Source organism: Bos javanicus, chromosome 8, assembly GCF_032452875.1.
Source record: "Bos javanicus breed banteng chromosome 8, ARS-OSU_banteng_1.0, whole genome shotgun sequence".
Taxonomy (NCBI): Eukaryota; Metazoa; Chordata; class Mammalia; order Artiodactyla; family Bovidae; genus Bos; species Bos javanicus.
In genome coordinates, this window is record NC_083875.1 from 70,803,895 (window position 1) to 70,824,178 (window position 20,284).

The 20,284-nt window shown below is 49.8% G+C and overlaps 1 protein-coding gene across 1 annotated transcript; it reads left to right on the top strand.

Moving 5' to 3' along the window:
• The first annotated feature begins 46 nt into the window (after nt 1-46).
• RHOBTB2 (Rho related BTB domain containing 2) lies at nt 47-13,415 on the top strand. The gene is made up of 8 exons (XM_061427085.1): nt 47-64; nt 333-1,356; nt 1,658-1,776; nt 3,302-3,452; nt 7,806-7,894; nt 8,366-8,446; nt 8,894-8,999; nt 10,343-13,415. Exons 1-8 carry the CDS (start codon nt 47-49, stop codon nt 10,558-10,560), a joined length of 1,806 nt encoding a protein of 601 aa, XP_061283069.1. The 3' UTR covers nt 10,561-13,415.
• Nucleotides 13,416-20,284: the final 6,869 nt, after the last annotated feature.

Consider the following 20,284-nt stretch of genomic DNA (forward strand, 5'->3'; position numbering starts at 1 on the left):
TCTTGCTGGGAGATGAACTGGATAGGTGAATATGTTAAAAACCAGCATGCTAATTGCCAGAGAGGTAGTCAGCCCTCCCACTACTCTGAGCCAGGGAGATCACCCAGGCCTACCATAGATAATGGAGGGCTTCCTGGAAGAAGAAGGGATCTGGCCAAACAGAGGAGAAAGGGAGTGGAAATGAGCAGGGCAGGAACGGGGCTTAGACCCAGATCCTCAGCAGGGATGCCCCCAGTCAGGTGAAAAACACACAGGATCGGGGGAATGCATCTCCCTGCCCCCAACTCCTCCGCCACCGACATGAATTTGGCTTCCCTTCTTGAACGTGCCAGGCCATCAAGCCCAATGAGATCCTTCCCCCGGAGAAGGGCCGAGAGGTGGCCAAGGAGCTGGGTATCCCCTACTACGAGACGAGTGTGGTGGCGCAGTTCGGTATCAAGGATGTGTTCGACAACGCCATCCAGGCAGCGCTTATCTCCCGCTGGCACCTGCAGTTCTGGAAGTCCCACCTCCGCAATGTGCAGCGGCCCCTGCTGCAGGCGCCTTTCCTGCCCCCCAAGCCGCCGCCCCCACTCATTGTGGTGCCCGACCCCCCCTCCAGCAGCGAGGAGTGCCCTGCCCACCTCCTGGAGGACCCACTGTGTGCAGACGTCATCCTTGTGCTTCAGGAGCGGGTGCGCATCTTCGCCCACAAGATCTACCTCTCCACATCCTCCTCCAAGTTCTACGACCTGTTCCTCATGGACCTGAGTGAGGGGGAGCTGGGGGGACCCTCGGGGTCAGGGGGTCCCCGCTCAGAGGACCACCGGGGTCACCCTGATCAACACCACCACCATCACCACCACCACCACCACCATGGCCGGGACTTCCTGCTCCGGGCAGCCAGCTTTGACGTGTGTGAGAGTGTGGAGGAGGGCGGGGGCTCTGGGCCTGTTGGGCTCCGGGCATCCACCAGCGACGGGATCTTACGGGGCAATGGGACAGGGTACCTTCCTGGGCGGGGTCGAGTGCTGTCTTCCTGGAGCCGAGCTTTTGTGAGCATCCAGGAAGAGATGACAGAAGACCCACTGACTTATAAATCCCGGCTGATGGTGGTGGTGAAAATGGACAACTCCATCCAGCCAGGGCCGTTCCGGGCTGTTCTCAAGTACCTGTACACGGGGGAGCTGGACGAGAACGAGCGAGACCTCATGCACATCGCCCACACCGCTGAGCTGCTTGAGGTCTTTGATCTGCGCATGATGGTGGCCAACATCCTCAACAACGAGGCCTTCATGAACCAGGAGATCACCAAGGCCTTCCATGTCTGCCGAACAAACCGGGTTAAGGAGTGCTTGGCCAAAGGCACCTTCTCAGGTATGAAACAGGCTTTAGGAGCTGGTGTCCCAAAGGCAGGGGACTTCCCTCCAGGAGCCTTCTGCAGAATCTGGGTTGGTCCAAGTAGCATTCTGAGTCATCTCAGCCACTGATGTCCTGGAGATACCACAACTCTGCTCCTGAAACCTAGAGCCCCCAGCTTGAGATTGGGTCATGTGGTGCTCACAGACTGTGGCTTCAGGAGGAAGCAGTCATCTGGGAGCAGTGTCGACCTGTGGGGTTGGTTGTCCCATATTCTTTCACCCCATCCTCACGTGATGCATCTTCTCTCACCCAACAGATGTGACCTTCATCCTGGATGATGGCACCATCAGTGCCCACAAGCCCCTGTTGATTTCTAGCTGTGACTGGATGGCTGCCATGTTTGGGGGGCCATTTGTGGAGAGTTCCACCAGGGAGGTAAGGCTAGGATGGAAACAGCTGGGAGGGAGAGAGGCTTACTCCCTTTCCATCTGAGGCATCTGTCACTTCATGGTGCTTCCTTCAGCCTTGACTCTGTACAAACCACCAAGTGATGGGCCCAAGAGAAGTTTATGAGATGGCTCCTATAGCCAAGGACTTTGCAGTATACCAAGATGGGCAATTATGGTCACATCCTAGCTCTATAGTTGAGAAAAAACTTTTTTCTTAAAGCAGTAAGAACAGATTTTTATTCAGAAACTATTGCAATAGGGGAAAAGAGACCTCAGTATAGAACTGGTTTTAATTCTTAATTGAGCATGATCAAGTGGGGTTTATAGTCAAGGTGTATGGTAGGGAGTCAGTGGGTAGAAAATTACTAAGAGGAAACATCAGGAGTCAGTGGGAGTTCTAGCCAAATCAAGACTGGGGTTCAAGTCTGACCTCCTTTCTACCCTTCTCTGAACTCTGACACTGACTGTCCATCCCTCAGCCTTGTAGTTAACAGTGTCCTCCTTTGTGAATCTACTTAAAGTTCGAAGGGTCCACACCAAGTTTCTCCAGCTGATCTGAGGTTTCCCTTGAGTATGCGGATGAGGTCTTTTATTTCTGCTGAGTACCCTTCTCAGCTCTGGTCCCTTAGTCAGTGCTCAGCAAACACTTGAATGAAAAGCTGAACAAAGAATGTTAGAGCATAGCATCCTATAACCCAGAGAAGGCATTTCCTAAGGTTTCTGAGTCAGGAAGATCCTTTGGAGGAGGGAAGGGCACCCCTTTCCAGTATTCTTACCTGGAGAATCCCATGGACAGAGGAGCCTGGCGGGCTACAGTCCATAGGGTTGCACAGAGTCGGACATGACTTAAGCGACTTAGCACACACTGGAAAGGGAGTCCTTCTGGGAGGTGAAGCGGAGAGTTCGAGATTTGAGTTGTCTCTGCTCCCTGAAGCATGAGTGGGTTGAGATGTGCAACGTGTGAGATGGGAACTCTCCAGAGTCACAGAAGCAGCTGTAAAGTTCCAGCCAATTCCCAGTGCAGCCTGGAGAGGCTGGCGGCTGATGAGAAAGCAGTTTTTGTGTTGGTCCCGCTCTGGAGAGATCCCAGAGGCCCAGAGCTGTAGCTTTGAGCAGCCCAGAGAGACCAGCTGGTGTTCGCTCCGTTCATCCACATCCCACTTGCACTGCTCCCCGAAGGATAGAGTGGGGCCAGGTGCAGGTGACCGGAAGGACTCCTTCATGCTTCCTCCAAACCAGGAAGATGCTAACGCGAGTCCAGGTCCTTTTAAAAGCTGTTGGAGCCCTGCTCACAGGTGCTCAGCAGATGGGTTCATTGCAGGCTGTTGGTGTGGGAGATTAGCCTTTGGGGAAGGAGGTGTTCTGAGCAGGTCCAGGGACCGCAGAGGGGTGGCAGCCTGTCTATGGGAGACCAGCTGTCCAGGCCAGGGCCTTCTGAGTTCTTCAGAACTGCTGCTCTTTCCCTAAAGCTGGACCTTGCTGCAGCCTGCTCCATTCCTTCCCACCCGCAGGTGGTATTTCCTTTCACAAGCAAGAGCTGCATGCGGGCCGTGCTGGAGTACCTGTACACTGGCATGTTCACCTCCAGCCCCGACCTGGACGACATGAAACTCATCATCCTGGCCAACCGCCTCTGCCTGCCACACTTGGTCGCCCTCACAGGTAGCTAAGCCCAGGGGAGGGGCCTCCAGGGAGGAGGAGGAGTCAGGGGACCCCCTGGGAGTCGTGATTTCTTCTCTCACCTGTCTCCTCCTAGGGGACAGGCCGCCAGCACCAAGGGGATACGTTTACATAGCGTGAGATACGTCGGTGCGTATTGGGGTTGTGGTGAGGACGTGGATGTAAGGAAATGTGTGAGAGGGATGCTTGGTGGGGTCACCTTATAGGTCTCTCTAGAGGTTATTGCGGTGCAGCAAGTGGGCACCAGTAGATGCCAGGGCTCGAGGTTCTCAGCTTGGCCACACTTAGGCAAGCTTAAGAAGCCAGAAAGAACAGAACACCATTCCTCATTCCTACCCTTGCATCTCCTCCTCCTTCCTTTCGTTTTTCTTCCCCTTTCTCATTTCCTTCTTCTCTTCCACCTTCCCTTTCTCTTTCTTCTAGAAACACAGTAAACATTGACCTAATTGTTGGTCACTCCTAATTCTTTGATTCCTGGAAGATCCTGTGAGCTAGAGCTCAGGTTTCAGGATGGACCAACCCCAGAGGCTTGGGTGGAGCAGGGGCTGGGGCAGGAGGGAGACCAAGGAGCAGCGCTTGGGGTGCCAGGGCAGGAGGAGAGATGGTGCAGTGCAGATGAGAAGTCCTTTGGAGCCCGTGGTGCCTGACGACAGGTGGTGCTCCTGAGCTGGAGTCAGCATGTGTGTTCCATTGATGTTGGTGTTGGTACCTGTACTGGCATTGATGTCCAGGTTAATGTCCTTGGGTGGGTCGGCGGCAGAGAGCAAAGCCTCAGATACTGAGCTGAGGTTCAGGGAAGGACCTGGTGTCAGAGCTGCTGTGGCCCTCGGCAGATGATCAAGATTGGGACTTGGCTATGAGGGAAGCAGCGATCCTATGATGAGAAATGAGTTGAAAGGTGGTGCTTGGTCCCTGGAAGAGGTGGAAATGATTGACCAGAATCAAATATTAAGAGCTGAGCCTGCAGAGGCAGGCCAGGGGACACTGAGGGCTTTAGGGCAGGGAGTAAGAGGCTTCTAAAGATTTCAACTGCAGAATTCCCTGGTGGTCTGATGGTTAAGTCTGCACTTCCACTGCAGGGGGTACCTGTTCGATCCCTGGTCAGGGAACTAAGATCCTGCATGCTGAGTGGTGTGACCAATAAATAAAAAAAAAATAAATAAGATCACAGCTGTAACAATTTGAAAAAGTGGTGCAGCGTTCCCAGAACACAGAAAACAGTCCAAACTCTTAGACTAAATAACTTTTGAAAGATTTGCTACACAGAAATGGCCCAAATGAAAAAAAAATGTATTCAGGTGTTTCTTTAAGTTTGTTTCATCATAGCAAGCAATCAGAGACAAGTCAAACAGGCACACTGGTTAAGCACACGTGGATGGCTTTTGCAAGGTAGCCATTAAAAATGTTACCTCTCACTGCTGCATGGAAAGGCTTATAGAAAATAACATTGAATGGCCTTTCCTGTGAAATGCTTCATAATCGCTAAAAAACATATTTAAAAAATATGTTTCTATGTACCTTGCCAAGGAACAGTGGAAAATGCCAAGTGTTGTATAATAAGTGACATGTTTTGTGATATAAGCTTACTAGGAAGTTATTAATTTAAGCTTAATTTTTAAAATGTTAAATATTGCACATAAAGCATGTAATATGTGTTCATCTTGATAAATTATTACAAACCGAGTGGCCCTTGCTCGCCACACCAGAGCCCCCAGTCTGTCCCTCTCACCATAGGCCCTCCCCACCCTGAAGTAACCGTTCTGCCTATTGCTCTAAGATTTTATGATTGCTCTTCCTTACTCTTCTTCATAGTTATATCATCCAAGTGTGCATCCTGAAACACTATAGCATGATTTTATTTTTTATATATCTTTTAAGGTTTTTTTAATCTGTAAGTTCCTTGTCTGTTAAAAACAAAAACAGAACTTTCCCTTGGGATATGTTGGAAAAACCCTCTGATCCAGGGAACCTAGATTTTTTTACTGATTGCCTTTCTGTAGTCCACCATGTTTCCTTCCTATCAACTGGCCTTCAGGTCTAGAGGCTAGATTAGATCCAGTCTTCTTTTGGTGAGACTACATTTTGTAGGCTGTTTCTGCTTTTCATCAAGAAACATAGATCATCTGCTTTTCTCGCTTTTTGTGGTGTTAGCAGCCTTTGAATTTTATTGCCTAGATCCATTCATTTATTAAGTGTTGTGAAATGGTAATATTCCAGTTCGGTCTTTTTTTTTTTTTTTTTAATCTGTTAGAATACTTTCAAAAGGAGGGAAACTTTCCCTCACCTATGGTTTGATTTCCCAGTAGAATAGTTCATGTAGGAAAGGCAGGTGAATATGTGGTATTTTAATTCACCAGTTGTTTTTCCTTTCTCTTATATTTATGTACTTATTTGGCTGCAGTGGAGTCTTAGTGCTGGCATGAAGGATCTTTAGTTGCAGCATGTGGGATCTAGCTCCCTTTCCAGGGGTTGAACCTGGTCCCCTGCATTGGAAGTGTAGAGTTTTGGCCACTGGACCATCAGGGAAGTCCCTGTTTACCAGTTTTCAAGACACACATTTGTTTTCTATCATCTTTTGAGAGTGACCAGTTGATTTTTTGTTATTAATATTACATGTGATTATGAATTTTTGGACTTGAACATACTCTATTGGTTTTTAGTTCAGGTCAGTTGCTCAGTCGTGTTCAACTCTTTGTGACCCTATGGACTGCAGCATGCCAGGCATCCCTGTCCATCACCAACTTCTGAAGCCTACTCAAACTCATGTCCATCACGTCAGTGATGTCATCCACCCATCTTGTCCTCTGTCGTCCCCTTCTCCTGCCTTCAATCTTTCCCAGCATCAGGATCTTTTCAAATGAGTCGGTTCTTCACATCAGGTGGCCAAAGTATTGGAGTCTCAGATTCAGCATCCGTCCTTCCAATGAATATTCAGGACTGATTTCCTTTAAGATTGACTGGTTGGATCTCCTTGCAGTCCAGGGGACTCTCAAGAGTCTTCTCCAACACCACAATTGAAAAGCATCAATTCTTTAGCACTCAGCCTTCTTTATAGTCCAACTCTCACATCCATACATGACTACTGGAAAAACCATAGCTTTGACTAGATGGACTTTTGTTGGTAGAGTAATGTCTCTGCTTTTTAATATGCTGTCTAGGTTGGTCATAGCTTTTCTTTCAAGGAGCAAACATCTTTTAATTTCACGGCATCAGTCACCATCTGCAGTGATTTTGGAGCCCCCAAAATAAAGTCTCTCGGTATTTCCATTGTTTCCCCATCTATTTGCCATGAAGTGATGGGACCGGATGCCATGATCTTAGTTTTCTGAATGTTGAGTTTTAAGCCAACTTTTTCACTTTCCTCTTTCACTTTCATCAAGAGGTTCTTTAGTTCTTCGCTTTCTGCCATAAAGATGGTGCCCTCTGCATATCTGAGGTTACTGATGTTTCTCCCGGCAATCTTGATTCCAGCTATCAGTTTTAAATAATTGCAATTAGCTTTATGGAAACTCAGATACTCTGCTGTTCCTTTAACCTGTAGAAGTCTTCTCAAGTTGGCTGCAGAGTCTCTAGAAGAGCTTTCGATGCTCTGGAATGACAAGATGTGCCAGGTTCATTGTGTACATTTCCTGCCCCATACCCGTATCAGCCATTTCTCTAAGAAGTCTTGGCTTCCTGTAGTTGGAAATGGGATTTCAAGGCTACAGTATTTGCATTAGCAATGCTTTTGCTATTGGGATGGCTGTTGTTTCTAGGTCTTTTCCCATGGACTCAGCTGAGACATATTACTTTTAAAGATAAAATACTTTATCAGTTTATACTGACACAGTTAAAATTCAGAACTCAAAGTGTTTACTTCTTCCCTAGAAAGGTCTTAACATGAAATGCAAGGTTAGTACACAATTTGTTACAAAATTTAAATTAAAATGAACAACTTGATTTAATCCTTAGTTCTAATCTATAGTTCTTAGCAAATTTGAGATTTAATACCCTCTGCCATCAGTATCAATGGCTGATTCTCAGGGGTGGGGGCTTTCACCCCACCTGTATAACTCCTTGCTGCAACATATGTAGCTTAAAAAGCTTCATAGGTTATTCTAGTCTCCGCCTTCACTTCCCACCTCATCTCCAGTGGGAAAGTCTTGCTCCAATCCTGGTTTCCTCACTGGTAGGAGCCGACTTAAATCTCCTGTGGCCTTTCCTGGCCTGTTGGGACTTGCCCCGGACCTCTCTTTGCCCTGCTGTGGGCCCCTGCTGGGGTCGGGGAGGGGATAAAGAAGTGCCTGTCCACTCCTGTGGTTCTTCAGCCCGTTCCTGGCTGTGTGTGTGTCACAGAGCAGTACACAGTGACTGGGCTGATGGAAGCAACCCAGATGATGGTGGACATCGATGGGGACGTCCTTGTGTTCCTGGAACTGGCTCAGGTAGGATGACAGGGAAGGAATCTCTGCAACATTCTCAGCTCTGGGCTCTGCCTGTTGGCAGCAAATGGGGAGGGTTTGGGAGGTGGTGGGTAGGAAGGAAACCCATTGACAGACTTGGTTCCCCCAGTGGGCAGACCCATCTTATCCTGCAGGCCAGAGGATTCACCCCAACATGCCAAGAGAAGAGGCTGGCTGTGGCAGGAAGGGACAGAGACTTCAGGCAACCGTTGGGCCGGGGAGGGAAACCAGAGCCCTGTATAGACGTGGTTGCTGCCGGCTGGGGTCATTTAAGGCACACTGGGGACTCTCCATCTAAGATGAACTTCCTCCTCCATTTTCCCAAGTGACAGTGTCAGTTGCTCAGTCATGTCTGGCTCTCTGCGACCCCGTGCACTTTAGCCTGCCAGGCTCCTCTGTCTCTGGGATTCTCCAGGCAAGAATACTGAAGTGGGTTGCCATTTCCTCCTCAAGGGGATCCTGCTGACCCAGGGACTGAACCCAGGTGTCCTGCATTGCGGGCAGATTCTTTACTGTCTGAGCCACCTAGAACAGGCAAGCAAAATCTCCCCTACCAGCCCTCAGGGTGCCAAACATTGTAAAGATTAGTTTCTGAAGTTAAAATAATGCAGATATGCCTGGGAGGTCAGCTCTCTAAGCCCGGTTGTCAGCACCTTAGTGCAGGCTGCTCTTGTCCAGCATGGAGGACGAGGGGTCAGATCTGAGGAGGGCAGACCCAGTAGGAGGCCACCTCATAGGACTGTGGGTTTCTGGGGCTGCTGGGGGCAGGTCACGGGTGAGGTGGTGGTGATGGTGCCAAAGAGCAAATCCATGTCATTCCATCGTGGTTTTGTGTGGCCTTGCCTCTCGAGGTGGGTTCTTTGTGACTCAGGGCCTTTGGCCACCTGCGCCAAAGCTCTGGCTCTGAAGGCAAAAGTAGACATCTGTGTGCAGACCTTGGCCCAGGGGTCCCAGCACAGACATGCTCCTGTCTGTTCCCAGTTCCACTGTGCGTACCAGTTGGCTGACTGGTGTCTTCACCACATCTGCACCAACTACAACAATGTGTGTCGCAAGTTCCCCCGAGACATGAAGGCCATGTCCCCAGGTGAGCATCCCCAGCGGCATTTGTCGCCTCCCTCTCCTTGGGTCCAAGCCTCTGACCTGACCCCAGGGCGCCCAGAGGCTGCCAAAGACCCCTGTGGGTGGGGAGTAGCCTGCAAACATGCACCCGGCCCAGCGGAGGGGGTCCTGGAAAAAGCGCTGGTGTGGAGGGCGGCCCCCCAGCCCCAGCCTGCCAGAGACTGTGGGCAATTCACTCTGCCCCTCTGAGCTTCTGCTTTTCACAGGTACAGTCAGACTAGAGGTGGTGTTTTTTAGATGTTTGTGGATCAAACTCCACAATAAGAAATCCATTTTTGTTTGTTAATTTTTACAATGTTGGTTGGTTTCTGCCAAACAACAATGCAAATCAGCCATAATTATACATATATCCCCTGCCTCTTGAGCCTCCCTCCCATCCCCACATTCCACCCCTCTAGCTTATCAAGAATTACATTTTACCTTGTGACCGAGTACACATATTGAAAAATTTATCAGTTGTTTTTAATACTGTTCACGACTCATGACATTAATTTCATAACCTGGGAATGGGCACAAGTCACAGCTTGGACAACACAGATCTGGGCATCCTCTGGGGTCCCTGCAGCTTGGTCTCTGCTTAATTGATGTCTCAGGTCCTGGGGCCTGACAGGAATCCAGGGGTCCAGGATTCATGGGATCCAGGGAGAGGTGTGGCTGGCCTCCCCCAGTTGGTCTTCACTGGGCACCGTCTGCTTTGCTGTGACCCTCCTCCCTAGTACTCTACCAGTTCTCCCACTCCTGCTCTCTCCTCGTCACCCTTCTAGCATTTTCTTTCTAAAGCGCAGCTCCAACTGCCTCACTTCCCTGGTCCCAAACTTTCGTGGAGCCCCCACACCTTCCAGAAGAAGTCCAAACCCCTCAGCCTAGCCTTCCCTCCCATCTAAGCTCCTGCATACCCCCACCCCCCGCACCTCCCCTCTCAGAACCTCAGCTCTGCCAGCTGCACCTGCTGTCAGCCCAGCCAGGCCGAGCATCTTCTTGCCCACAGCTCTTCTCACTGTTTCTCCCTCATCCCTTGTCGCAGCCTGCTTTATTCTCCAAGCCTTGATAGGATCTTCCCTCTGCCTTTGAAGAAAGACGCAAGTGGAAATGCCTTTCCCCAGTGTGGACCGTCGGCTCCACTCCCTGGGCAACTGACTCTCTTTGGGGGCTCAGTGAAGGCAGGGCTTCCACTTCTGGTCCCCAGGGGTTGGCATGTGGGCCTAGGAGGACCAGAGGCATGTTCCATGGCAGCGGGGCAGGGGTGGGAGTCCCTCTGCCCCTCCTCCTGCGTCTTCCTCACCCAGCCCTACTGCCGTTCTGCCCCAGAAAACCAGCAGTATTTCGAGAAACACCGGTGGCCACCCGTCTGGTACCTGAAGGAGGAAGACCACTACCAGCGGGCCCGGAAGGAGCGCGAGAAGGAGGACTATCTGCACCTGAAGCGGCAGCCCAAGCGGCGCTGGTTGTTCTGGAATAGTCCGTCCTCGGCGTCCTCTTCGGCCGCCTCCTCGGCGTCCCCATCCTCCTCCTCGGCTGTGGTCTGAGATGCTGCCACCCTCTTCTGACCCTGCTGCTGTTGTCCCCACTTGTCTTTGCCCCTCTGCTCCTCCGCATCGCCCCCTCCACCTCCCAGGGACAGAGGACTCGCATAACCAGGACCCTTTGGGTGGAGCTGCTCTCACCAGCCAACATAGCTCAGCACAGAGAGGAGGGAGCCTGGCCTCGTGGACCAGAGCAGTGGCCCTGTGCAGAGGTCCTGATTCCATGGCTGGCCGGGAGACAACTCTTGGAGGCGGGCATCGGGGAGAGAGCTGAGGACTGTGGCATCTTGTCTGTGGGTCGGAGAATCCTAGCATCGAAGGGGAAATTCTCCTGCTGGGAAGCTGTGTGTCCTGGTCTGCACAGGCAGCCCCCTCCCAGGGAGCAGCAGTGGGCAGGCAGGGTCCTACCTCTGTTGGCCCCACGTCTCCATTTATGGAACTGAAGGGTTATAGTGGCTTTGTGGGCCTTTCCACGTGGAGCCTACTCAAATCCTCACTGGAAAAGTCAGGGTAGAACTTAAGCCTTCAGAGCCCAACTCCAGGCTTCCACCTCTGTGGTGCAGCTGCCAGAAGCCGCAAGTAGAAGGCTTGCCCTCTGCCAGCATTGCTTCCGGGGCTGTGGGCAACCAGGCCTGAGAAGGTGGCAGACGTTTTTCAGAGCTTCAGCCCTGGAAGCAGTGCTTCTTGGTGCAATGAGAAACTTCTCTTTCCCCCCATCCTTTACCGCTCAGGTTTGGAGATGGAAACAAAAGGAAACACTGGAACAGGGGGAGAGAAAGTAGAGGGTGATGGGACCTGAGTACAGCAATCCCATGCTCCTTTGGGCTCCTCCCCCCCGCTCCTGGCCAGCACAGCTTCTAATGGGGAGAGGGTAAATTTTGCAAAAATACGCAGACAATGAACAAAATCACCACCGACAAAAGCATTGTGGCCTCTGTCCCCTCAAAAGAAGAAAAGCAGAAGAAGACCCTGGATGGCTCTCATTCTTATAAAGCCAAGCAGGGGACCCCATGTGGATGAGGCAATGGTCGAGGTGGTAAAATTGACTCCGATGCTTTTCAGGAAAGCAGTGTAACCGGCTGTGACCGAGGATGTCCTGGCCCCACTGACTGACTCTGGAGGGCATGGTGCATGCCTTCAGCATGCTGGGGATGAGATTGCAGGGGCGGGGAGGGGGGGCTCGGTAATCACCATGGTGTTGGACCCATCATGAGAATCAATCTGTTGTCAACTTCAGCAGGTAACTCCATAGGATATGACCGTGTCGAAGGGGTGGGATGCGGTAGGGGTCAAAGGTCAGGGGAAAGGGCACTGACATGGAGAATAGGAGTCTTTGTAAAGAAGGATCGTAATGAAGTACGTGACCTTACTCAGTGCTGGTTGGTGATAACAGGGAAGAATGGGGGAACTGAACAGGAGCAAAATCAAGGTCAGTCCAGAGAAGAGGAGGGAGGAGACTGGAGGATGGTGGAGGATTAAGACAGTATCTTGCAGCCCATGGGGGAAAGCTGGGCCACAACTGACCCTCTCCCCCTTTTCTGATTCTGATTTGTATCTCACTCCACACACCCTTGTTAGATTCAGAACACAGGGTCCCTCTGATGAAGGTGGAGCCAGAGAGACTGAGCTCCTGTCCTCAGCACTCAGGACCCATCTCATCTAAGAAAGATGCTTTAAGGAGAGGAACTGGGTTTTGGTCCCAGGGCCCGGTGTGGGGGGCTCTACCCCCAATTATCTGGCATAGAGCAACCCCCACCCCCCGCCCCCGCAAAAAATGGAACCTCTGCATCAATTTTGTGGTGCCAAGACCTAGAGATTTGAGGTCAAGGCCTTGTCAAGAGAAGGAGCAGGAGGTGGCAGGTCAAGTGCGTCTTGAATGGCTGTGACCCTTGGTGTCCGAGCCCTAGACTTCAAGGCCATGGCTGCCTCCCCTCCAAGTCCTCCAGGTGGCAGGCTTGGAAACCAGACATGTGCTGCCCTCTACTGGCTGGTCAGCTCACTTCTGCTGAGCTCAGGGTGAGGCTGAGGTGAAGGGGACAGAAGGGGAACCTCCTAGGTGGGGTGTGCTGCTCTGCACCAGCCCCTTCACTCTGGGAAGGGTGTAGGAGGGGCCATGGGGGCCTCCCAAGAACTCTAGGGGGGTGGGAGAGCCAGGACCTGAAATCCAACAGCAGGGGAATTAGGTCTCCATGAGCTTACAGGCCTGAGGCGTCTGGCCCAAAGATGAGGATGCAGAAAGGCCAGCAGGGACAGAAAGGGAAGGCGGCTCAGGAGTGGCAGGAGGCTCACAAGTGAGAGGCCACAGCAGGATCCCAGCAGGCAGGGTCTCGGCACCCCTTCCAATAGCTCCGTCAGAACCAGTCCATACCTCCAGGAGCCCAGCAAGCCCAGGTGGGACTCAGAGATACCACCTGGGGAGGCTGTGGGGGACCTGGGCCAGCCCAGTCAGGGGAAGGGCAGGGAGGAGAGGGATGGAGGAGGGGCTGAATTCCAGTCCCCCAGGAACCTGGTGCCCAGAAATCTTGAGTCAGAGCAGGAGACACATTCACACAGGGCAAGCTTGAGCCTGAGGCATAAAAGCGAGAAGGAAGGAGTGGGTCACACAGCAAGAACACACACTCCTGCACCCGCGTCACTCAGAACTCTAGAGGACAACGGGAGGATGGGGGAGAAACACACACACATGCCTCTTTTTATATAAAACTGCATATTTAATTTGGTCATGAATTCATAAACACATGAGTATTTTGTACCTAATGGCCTTTCTTGTACTGTTTGATATTTCCAACAAACTCTTCTAAGGTGAGAACTTCCAACGGAGAGAAGAGTGAAAAGATAAACAACCACTAGTGAAACAATTGAGTGCCTGTCGTGGGTCAGGGGCTCTTTGGACTGGATATAAAACAAGGCAACTTCAGGCTCTCCTCAAGCTTACCTTAAATAAACATGATGAACACTGACAAGGCTAATACTTTAGGTGGGCACTAAGGACGTCCTCCGAGAAAGGGATAAGTGACCTGACACTTGATTGACAAGAGTTCATTTCTATCTTCCTCTGAAGATGAAGGCAGAGTGCCCTCCACAAAAGGAACAGCAAAAGCAAGAAACACGTGACTTCCGGGGAACAGAGGGGCAGTAGGGCAGGACCTCTGAAAGGGAAGAGCAAAGGGCTATTGCACCAAGGCCACTGAGGTAGGACCCCTACCAAACTCCACGGGAGCACCATACCCTGAATGTCCCTACATACTCGGCCAATTCTAGTTTGGGTCCAGCCATGCCAGTCTTGGGCACACAAAGTTTTGAGATGGAAAAGATAAACTGAGGAGTACTAGTTTCATAACATCACCCTGCCATGACTGGAATACTGTAGAGATAGGTGTGGTGGAAGGAGGGCTGAAGTGCTTACAAAGTTTTTTTTAAAGTAAGAGGAAGTGATGTGCCCTCCCTGGACTGAGGGTGCTGCAGTGCATCTTCCACACTAAGAGTACTCAAGCAAGGAAACCTCCCACTAAGAACTGGGAAAGGTAAACGGAGGAGGAGGCAGAGAAGGGGAGGAGACACCAGGAGAGGCCCCCTTGCATGTCTTTATTCTGAAAACAAGATCACAATACAGATGGGGCAAGATGGCAGAGCAGAAAGACCCTGAGCTTGGGTCCTCTCACGGGCAGCCCAAATTACAACTATTTGCAGAGCAAGCACTGATAAAAAAGACAGGAACCTACCAGCATAGATCTTCTACAACTAAAGACATAAAGCAGGAACCACACTGAGATGGTTGGAGTGGGCAGACTCACAATATCATCAAGTACCATCCTCCTGGTTGGACAACCCACAAAGTAGGGAATTATATTGCAGGGTTTTTCCACAGGAGAGTTCTGAGCCCCAGTTGGGCTCTCCAGCCCAGGGATCCTGCATCAGCAAGATGAACCCCCAGAGCCTTAGGCTTTGAAGGCAAGCAGGGTCCTAATTCTGCGTGTCCCACAGGACTGGAGGAAACAGAGACTTCAGTCTTAAAGAGCACACACATGCACTGGGACCTAGGGCAAAAGTGGTCACTTGATGGGAAGCTGGGTTAGAGCTGCCTGCTGGTCTTAAAGAGTGTCCCAGAGAGGCAGTGGGTGGGTGCGGCTCAGGCTGTGGGTATAGACACTGGTAACAGCTATACTTTTTACACTGTCCATGGGATTCTCATGGCAAGAATACTGGAGTGGGTTGCCACTTCCTTTTCCAGTGAACCATGTTTTGTCAGAACTCTTCACCATGACCCACCCATCTTGGGTGGCACGGCATAGCATAGCTCATAGCTTCACTGAATTAAGCAAGCCCCTTTGCCATGACAAGACTGTGATCCATAAAGGGGATTGACTGAGGAGCCTGGCAGGCTAGTCTACAGGGTCACGAAGAGTTGGACAGAACTTAGCGACTGAACAGTAACAGCCATACTTGGAAGCTTCTTCTATTGGTGGACACGGGTGCTCATAGGCACTATGGTGGGATCTTCCCACTAGCTCATTAGCCCCAGTAGCTAATGAGTTGGGTGAGGTTGGTCACCCCACCCAACAGCCTGTAGGCACCACTGCTGGGATGTTGTTATTGTTGTTCAGTTGCTAAGTCATGTCTAACGCTTGCTGCTACTGCTAAGTCACTTCAGTCGTGTCCGACTCTGTGCGACCCCATAGACGGCAGCCCACCAGGCTCCCCCGTCTCTGGGATTCTCCAGGCAAGAACACTGGAGTGGGTTGCCATTTCTTTCTCCAATGCATGAAAGTGAAAAGTGAAAGTGAAGTCGCTCAGTCGTGTCCGACTCTTCGCGACCCCATGGACTTCAGCGCACCAGGCTCCTCTGTCCATGTGATTTTCCAGGCAAGAGTACTGGAGTGGGGTGCCGTGTCTAACGCTTTGCAGCATGCAAACGGACTGTAGCATGCCAGGCTTCCCTGTCCTTCACTATCTCCCAGAATTTGTTCAAATTCATGTCCACTGAGTCAATGATGCCATGCAACCGGTTCACTCTCTGTTGCCCCCTTCTTTTCCTGCACTCAATCGTTCCTAGCATTAGGGTCTTTTCCAATAAGTCAGGTCTTGCATCGGGTGGCCAAAGTATTGGAGCTTCAGCTTCAGCATCAGTCCTTCCAATGAATATTCAGGGTTGATTTCCTTTAGGATTGACTGGTTTGATCTCCTTGCTGTCCAAGGGACTCTCAAGAGTCTTCTCCAGCACCACAGTTCAAAAGCCTCAATTCTCAGCCTTCTTTTTGGTTCAACTCTCACATCTGATCATGACTACTGGAAAAATGATAGCTTTGACTATACAGACCTTTGTCGGAAAGTAATGTCTCTGCTTTTTAACACACTGTCTAGGTTTGTCACAGCTTTTCTTCCAAAAAGCAAGTGTCTTTTAATTTCATGATTGCAGTCACTGTCCACAGTGCTGGGATGCTTCAAGCCAAACAACTAACAGCCCCACCCATCATCAGACAGCTGAGTAAAGACGTCCTGAGCCCACCGCCACCTCTAGGCATGCCTCTAGACATGGCACTGCCCACCAGTGGGCCAAGACCCAGCTTCCCCCACCAGTGGGCAGGTAAGGGCCCTGCCCTCCAGGAAACCTTCACTAGCCTCTGGACAGCCTCACCCTGTCCAGGGGGCAGAATGCAAGAAAACCACAGTCCTGCAGACTGTGGACGCAACCTGTACACAGCAGGTGACACCCTGTCCTAGGACCAAATGGGCCCCAACCCTGCCTATTAGCAGGCCAATACAAGCTTCAGGACATGCCGGATTCGATCCCCAACTGTGTCAGGAACTACCCCCTACCCCCACCCTGCACCAGTGATCTAACCCTAACTCGGGATACCTGGGCCCTGTAGCCAGACTCCAGGGCATGGCTCTGCCTGCCAGTCATCTGGCACTAACCCCAGGACCTGGCTTCACCCACCAGTGGGTGGGCAACAGCCCTGGAGTTTTCTGGAGCCTGGCCATGCCCACCAGTGAGCCAGCACTAGCTCCAGGTCCCATGGGGCTCTGCAGCCAGCTTCCTTGTGACCAGGTACCACTAATGAACAGCTGGCAGCCTCCACAAAGGTAGGCCCTAGCAACCAGGCCTATGACACCGCCTACATAGTCCACCCCCAACAACAGAGGGAACACGCCCTAGAGCAGGGGTCCCCAACCTCCAGGATCTAATGCCTGATGATCTGAGGTGGAGCTGATGTAATGATAGCCAAAATAAAGTGCATAGAATTGCCAATAACATATTGAAGAGAAGTAGTAAAACAGGGCATCCTGCTCTTATTCTCTATCTTACAGGAAAAGCTTTTTGTCTCGCTACTGGATAAACTCTTTGAAAAAGCCCTTTGATTTTTTTTTTTTTTTGGATTATTACCTTGTCCTTCTAAAACCCAGGAACAATATTAAGCAAAATGAAGAGGCCAAGACTCAGAGAAACGTGGCTCGGTATTTTAAGAAGTATGAAGATATAGTTGGTCCCTCAGAGGACTTATAGAACAAAGGAGTTTGACCACAGCTTAGTTTGCCACTTTAAGCAGAGCTGTACTGGAGAAGCCCAGAAGTTTTAAAAGCAGATAAGTTTTCTGGACTCTTGGAATATCTTACCAAGATATTCTTATCTTGGTATATCTTACCAAGCAGATAAGTTTTCTGGACTCTTGGAATATCTTACCAAAACTTCGAGATCAGCTTCGAGAAGTCTTATAATAAGTAGGAATGACTTGTCAATATTACAAAACTTATTTCCTAGCTTCCCTTTTATTCTGGTGAGAAAAGCAATAGCCAGGTCAAGATTCTAAAGGAATGGAAAAGTATGTTTAGTCATTGGAAAATTCTTTCAGGGGCAATAAAAGCATATGTATCGTACAAAACAACCAATTGTCTATTTCTTTCTTGGGAAAGGTAATAATATGAATAGACTTGTTCACAAAGGAAAAATCAATCAATGTTTTAAAAATACAGCTGATATTAATTCCTTGTGGCAGAGTGGAAATGCACAGGAGGGAAAAGCCCAAGAGCTTTTGCTTCGGTTAAAGGGATGAGTTGAAAATAATTGTTTGTGCAAGGATATATATCAGTGAAAAAAATTACAATACCTATCACATCTGCTTTTTTGGATCAACTTAGAAGTGGTAGAAGCATAGAAAAAAAATCTTTTTATAATACCTGGGGTTTTCCACTGGAGACCCACAGGCTTTTGACAGGTTATGTGAAAGTCTAATCTTCTCCCTCCAGTTATGTGGACACAATAGCACTTAATTTTTTTTAGACCCAAGATCTATACTTTAATTTGACAGATTTATAGATACAGCCTCTGACTTCCTGGCCCTGTATGTGCAATATTTATATTTCTTCTTAAGCATGCTGTGAATCCCATATGGACTGTGGTGAAGAAGGAATGAGAGATGTGGAAGCTATCAAATATCTCCCATGGTTTGGACCACACCACTGAAGGCAAACTAAGGGGGAATTATGGATGGAATTGAGCTTCCCTGGTGGCTCAGACGGTAAAGAATCTGCCTGCAGGGCAGGGGACCTGGGTTTGATCCCTGGGTCGGGAAGATCCCCTGGAGGAGGAAATGGCAACCCATTCCAGTATTCATGACTGGGAAATCCCATGGACAGAGGAGCCTGGTGGGCTACAGTCCATGGGGTCACAAAGAGTTGGACATGAATTAGCGACTAAACAACGAGCTCTTCCCTCTTCATATCCAGACTCCTTGAGAAGCCCACATTGTACATGAAAAGGCACAAGAACCTTTCCTGTGATGTGAATGGAAATTAAACCACAATACTGTGGTGCCCCATTTTTACTAGTTCAATGTGGCGAGGGTGTAGGGAAACAGAGAAACTTGTTTACTCTTCAGTTCAATTCAGTTGCTCACTCGTGTCGGACTCTTTGCGACCCCATGGACTGCAGCATGCCAGGCTTCTCTGTCCATCACCAACTCCCAGAGTTTACTCAAACTCATGTCCATTGAGTCAGTGGTGCCATCCAACCATCTCATCCTCTGTCATACCCTTCTCCTCCTGCCCCCAATCTTTCCCAGCATCAGGGTCTTTTCAAATGAGTTGGTTCTTCACATCAGGTGGCCAAAGTATGGAGTTTCAGCTTCAGCATCAGTCCTTCCGATGAACACTCAGGACGGATCTCCTTTAGGTGGAGGTTGGACCTCCTTGCAGTCCAAGGGACTCTCAAGAGTCTTCTCCAACACCACAGTTCAAAACCATCAATTCTTCAGTGCTCAGCTTTCTTTATAGTCTAATTCTCACATCCATACATGACTACTGGAAAAACCATAGCCTTAACTAGATGGACCTTTGTTGACAAAGTAATGTCTCTGCTTTTTAATATGCTGTCTGGTCATAACTTTCCTTCCAAGGAGTAAGCGTCTTTTAATTTTCAGGGCTGTGAGTGATTTTGGAGTCCAAAAAAAATAGTCTTTCACTGTTTCCACTGTTTCCCCATCTATTTTCCGTGAAGTGATGGGACCGGATGCCGTGATCTTAGTTTTCTGAATGTTTACTCTTAGTGTGAGTTAAAATGATCCAGCCTTTTTATTTTGAGGGCTTTGTCATTATCTGAGCAAAGGTATAAAATTCTCTACCCCACTGACACAACAATTTCACTTCGAAGCATTTACCCAATAGACAATACACATACATGTATGACTCATACAAGTATATGCTACCCACTCCAGTATTCATGCCTAGGAAATCTCATGGACAGAGGAGCCTGGTGGGCTACAGTCCGTGGGGTCACAAAGAGTTGTTCACGACTAATCGACTAACACACACACACAACAGCTATTATCTCTTCTACTCACTTGACACGAGCATGTATTGTTGTTGCTGTTGTTCAGTCACTCAGCCGTGGGCAACTCTTTGTGACCCCGTGTACTGCAGCACACCAGGCTTCTCTGTCCTTCAGTATCTCTTGGAGTTTCCTCAGACTCATGCCCATTGAGTGGATGATGTCATCCAACTGTGCATTACCTTCTATTTTATTTTCGTTTTGTAGACTGCTTGTATTCTGACCAGACAATTCTGTCAATATACTAGCGTTCTCATTCTCCCTTCCCATTTTTCACTTCAGAAGTCTTTTTCTTTTCCATACTGTGTCTTACATATGTTGTCTAACACCGAGTTTGTTCAGTGGTCATAGATCTTGATTTTATGGAGACATTTTTCATTTCCTGGGTCTATTTAAGCTTCCCATATGGCTATTATTGGACCTCTCAGGCTGAGTCAGCTGGGGGCTGTGTCCGCCCTGCAGAGAGGACAGTAGACCAGAGCAGGTGTGCTGCGTCTGCAGTGGAGTGGGTGCACGTTTCCCAGGCTGGGTAACTTGAGATGTCTGCCTTTACTCTGTGCTGAGGTATCAGCTGGGGTCGGGTTCCTCTGTAATTCCACCCTGTCCCTCTTGTGCCCGGATCGGACTCATCCCAGAATGACAGGACTTGTCACTCGCAAGCCAGTACCTGCTTGAGAGAGGGGTGCCCCCCATGACCAGAGTGTCATCCCTGCTTCCTGCAGTGCTCTGCCTGGTGCTGACTGTCTAATAAGAAATAGAGTCTCATCAGTGTAGGACCAAGGGCAATCTAGGGGAGAAAGCTGTTTTGATCAGAAAGTTGGGAGAACCGCTAAGCTTTCACTCTGGCCACATTTTTGGAAGAGTTCTCTCTGACTTCTTAGTGATGAAGAGTCATGCTGGGGG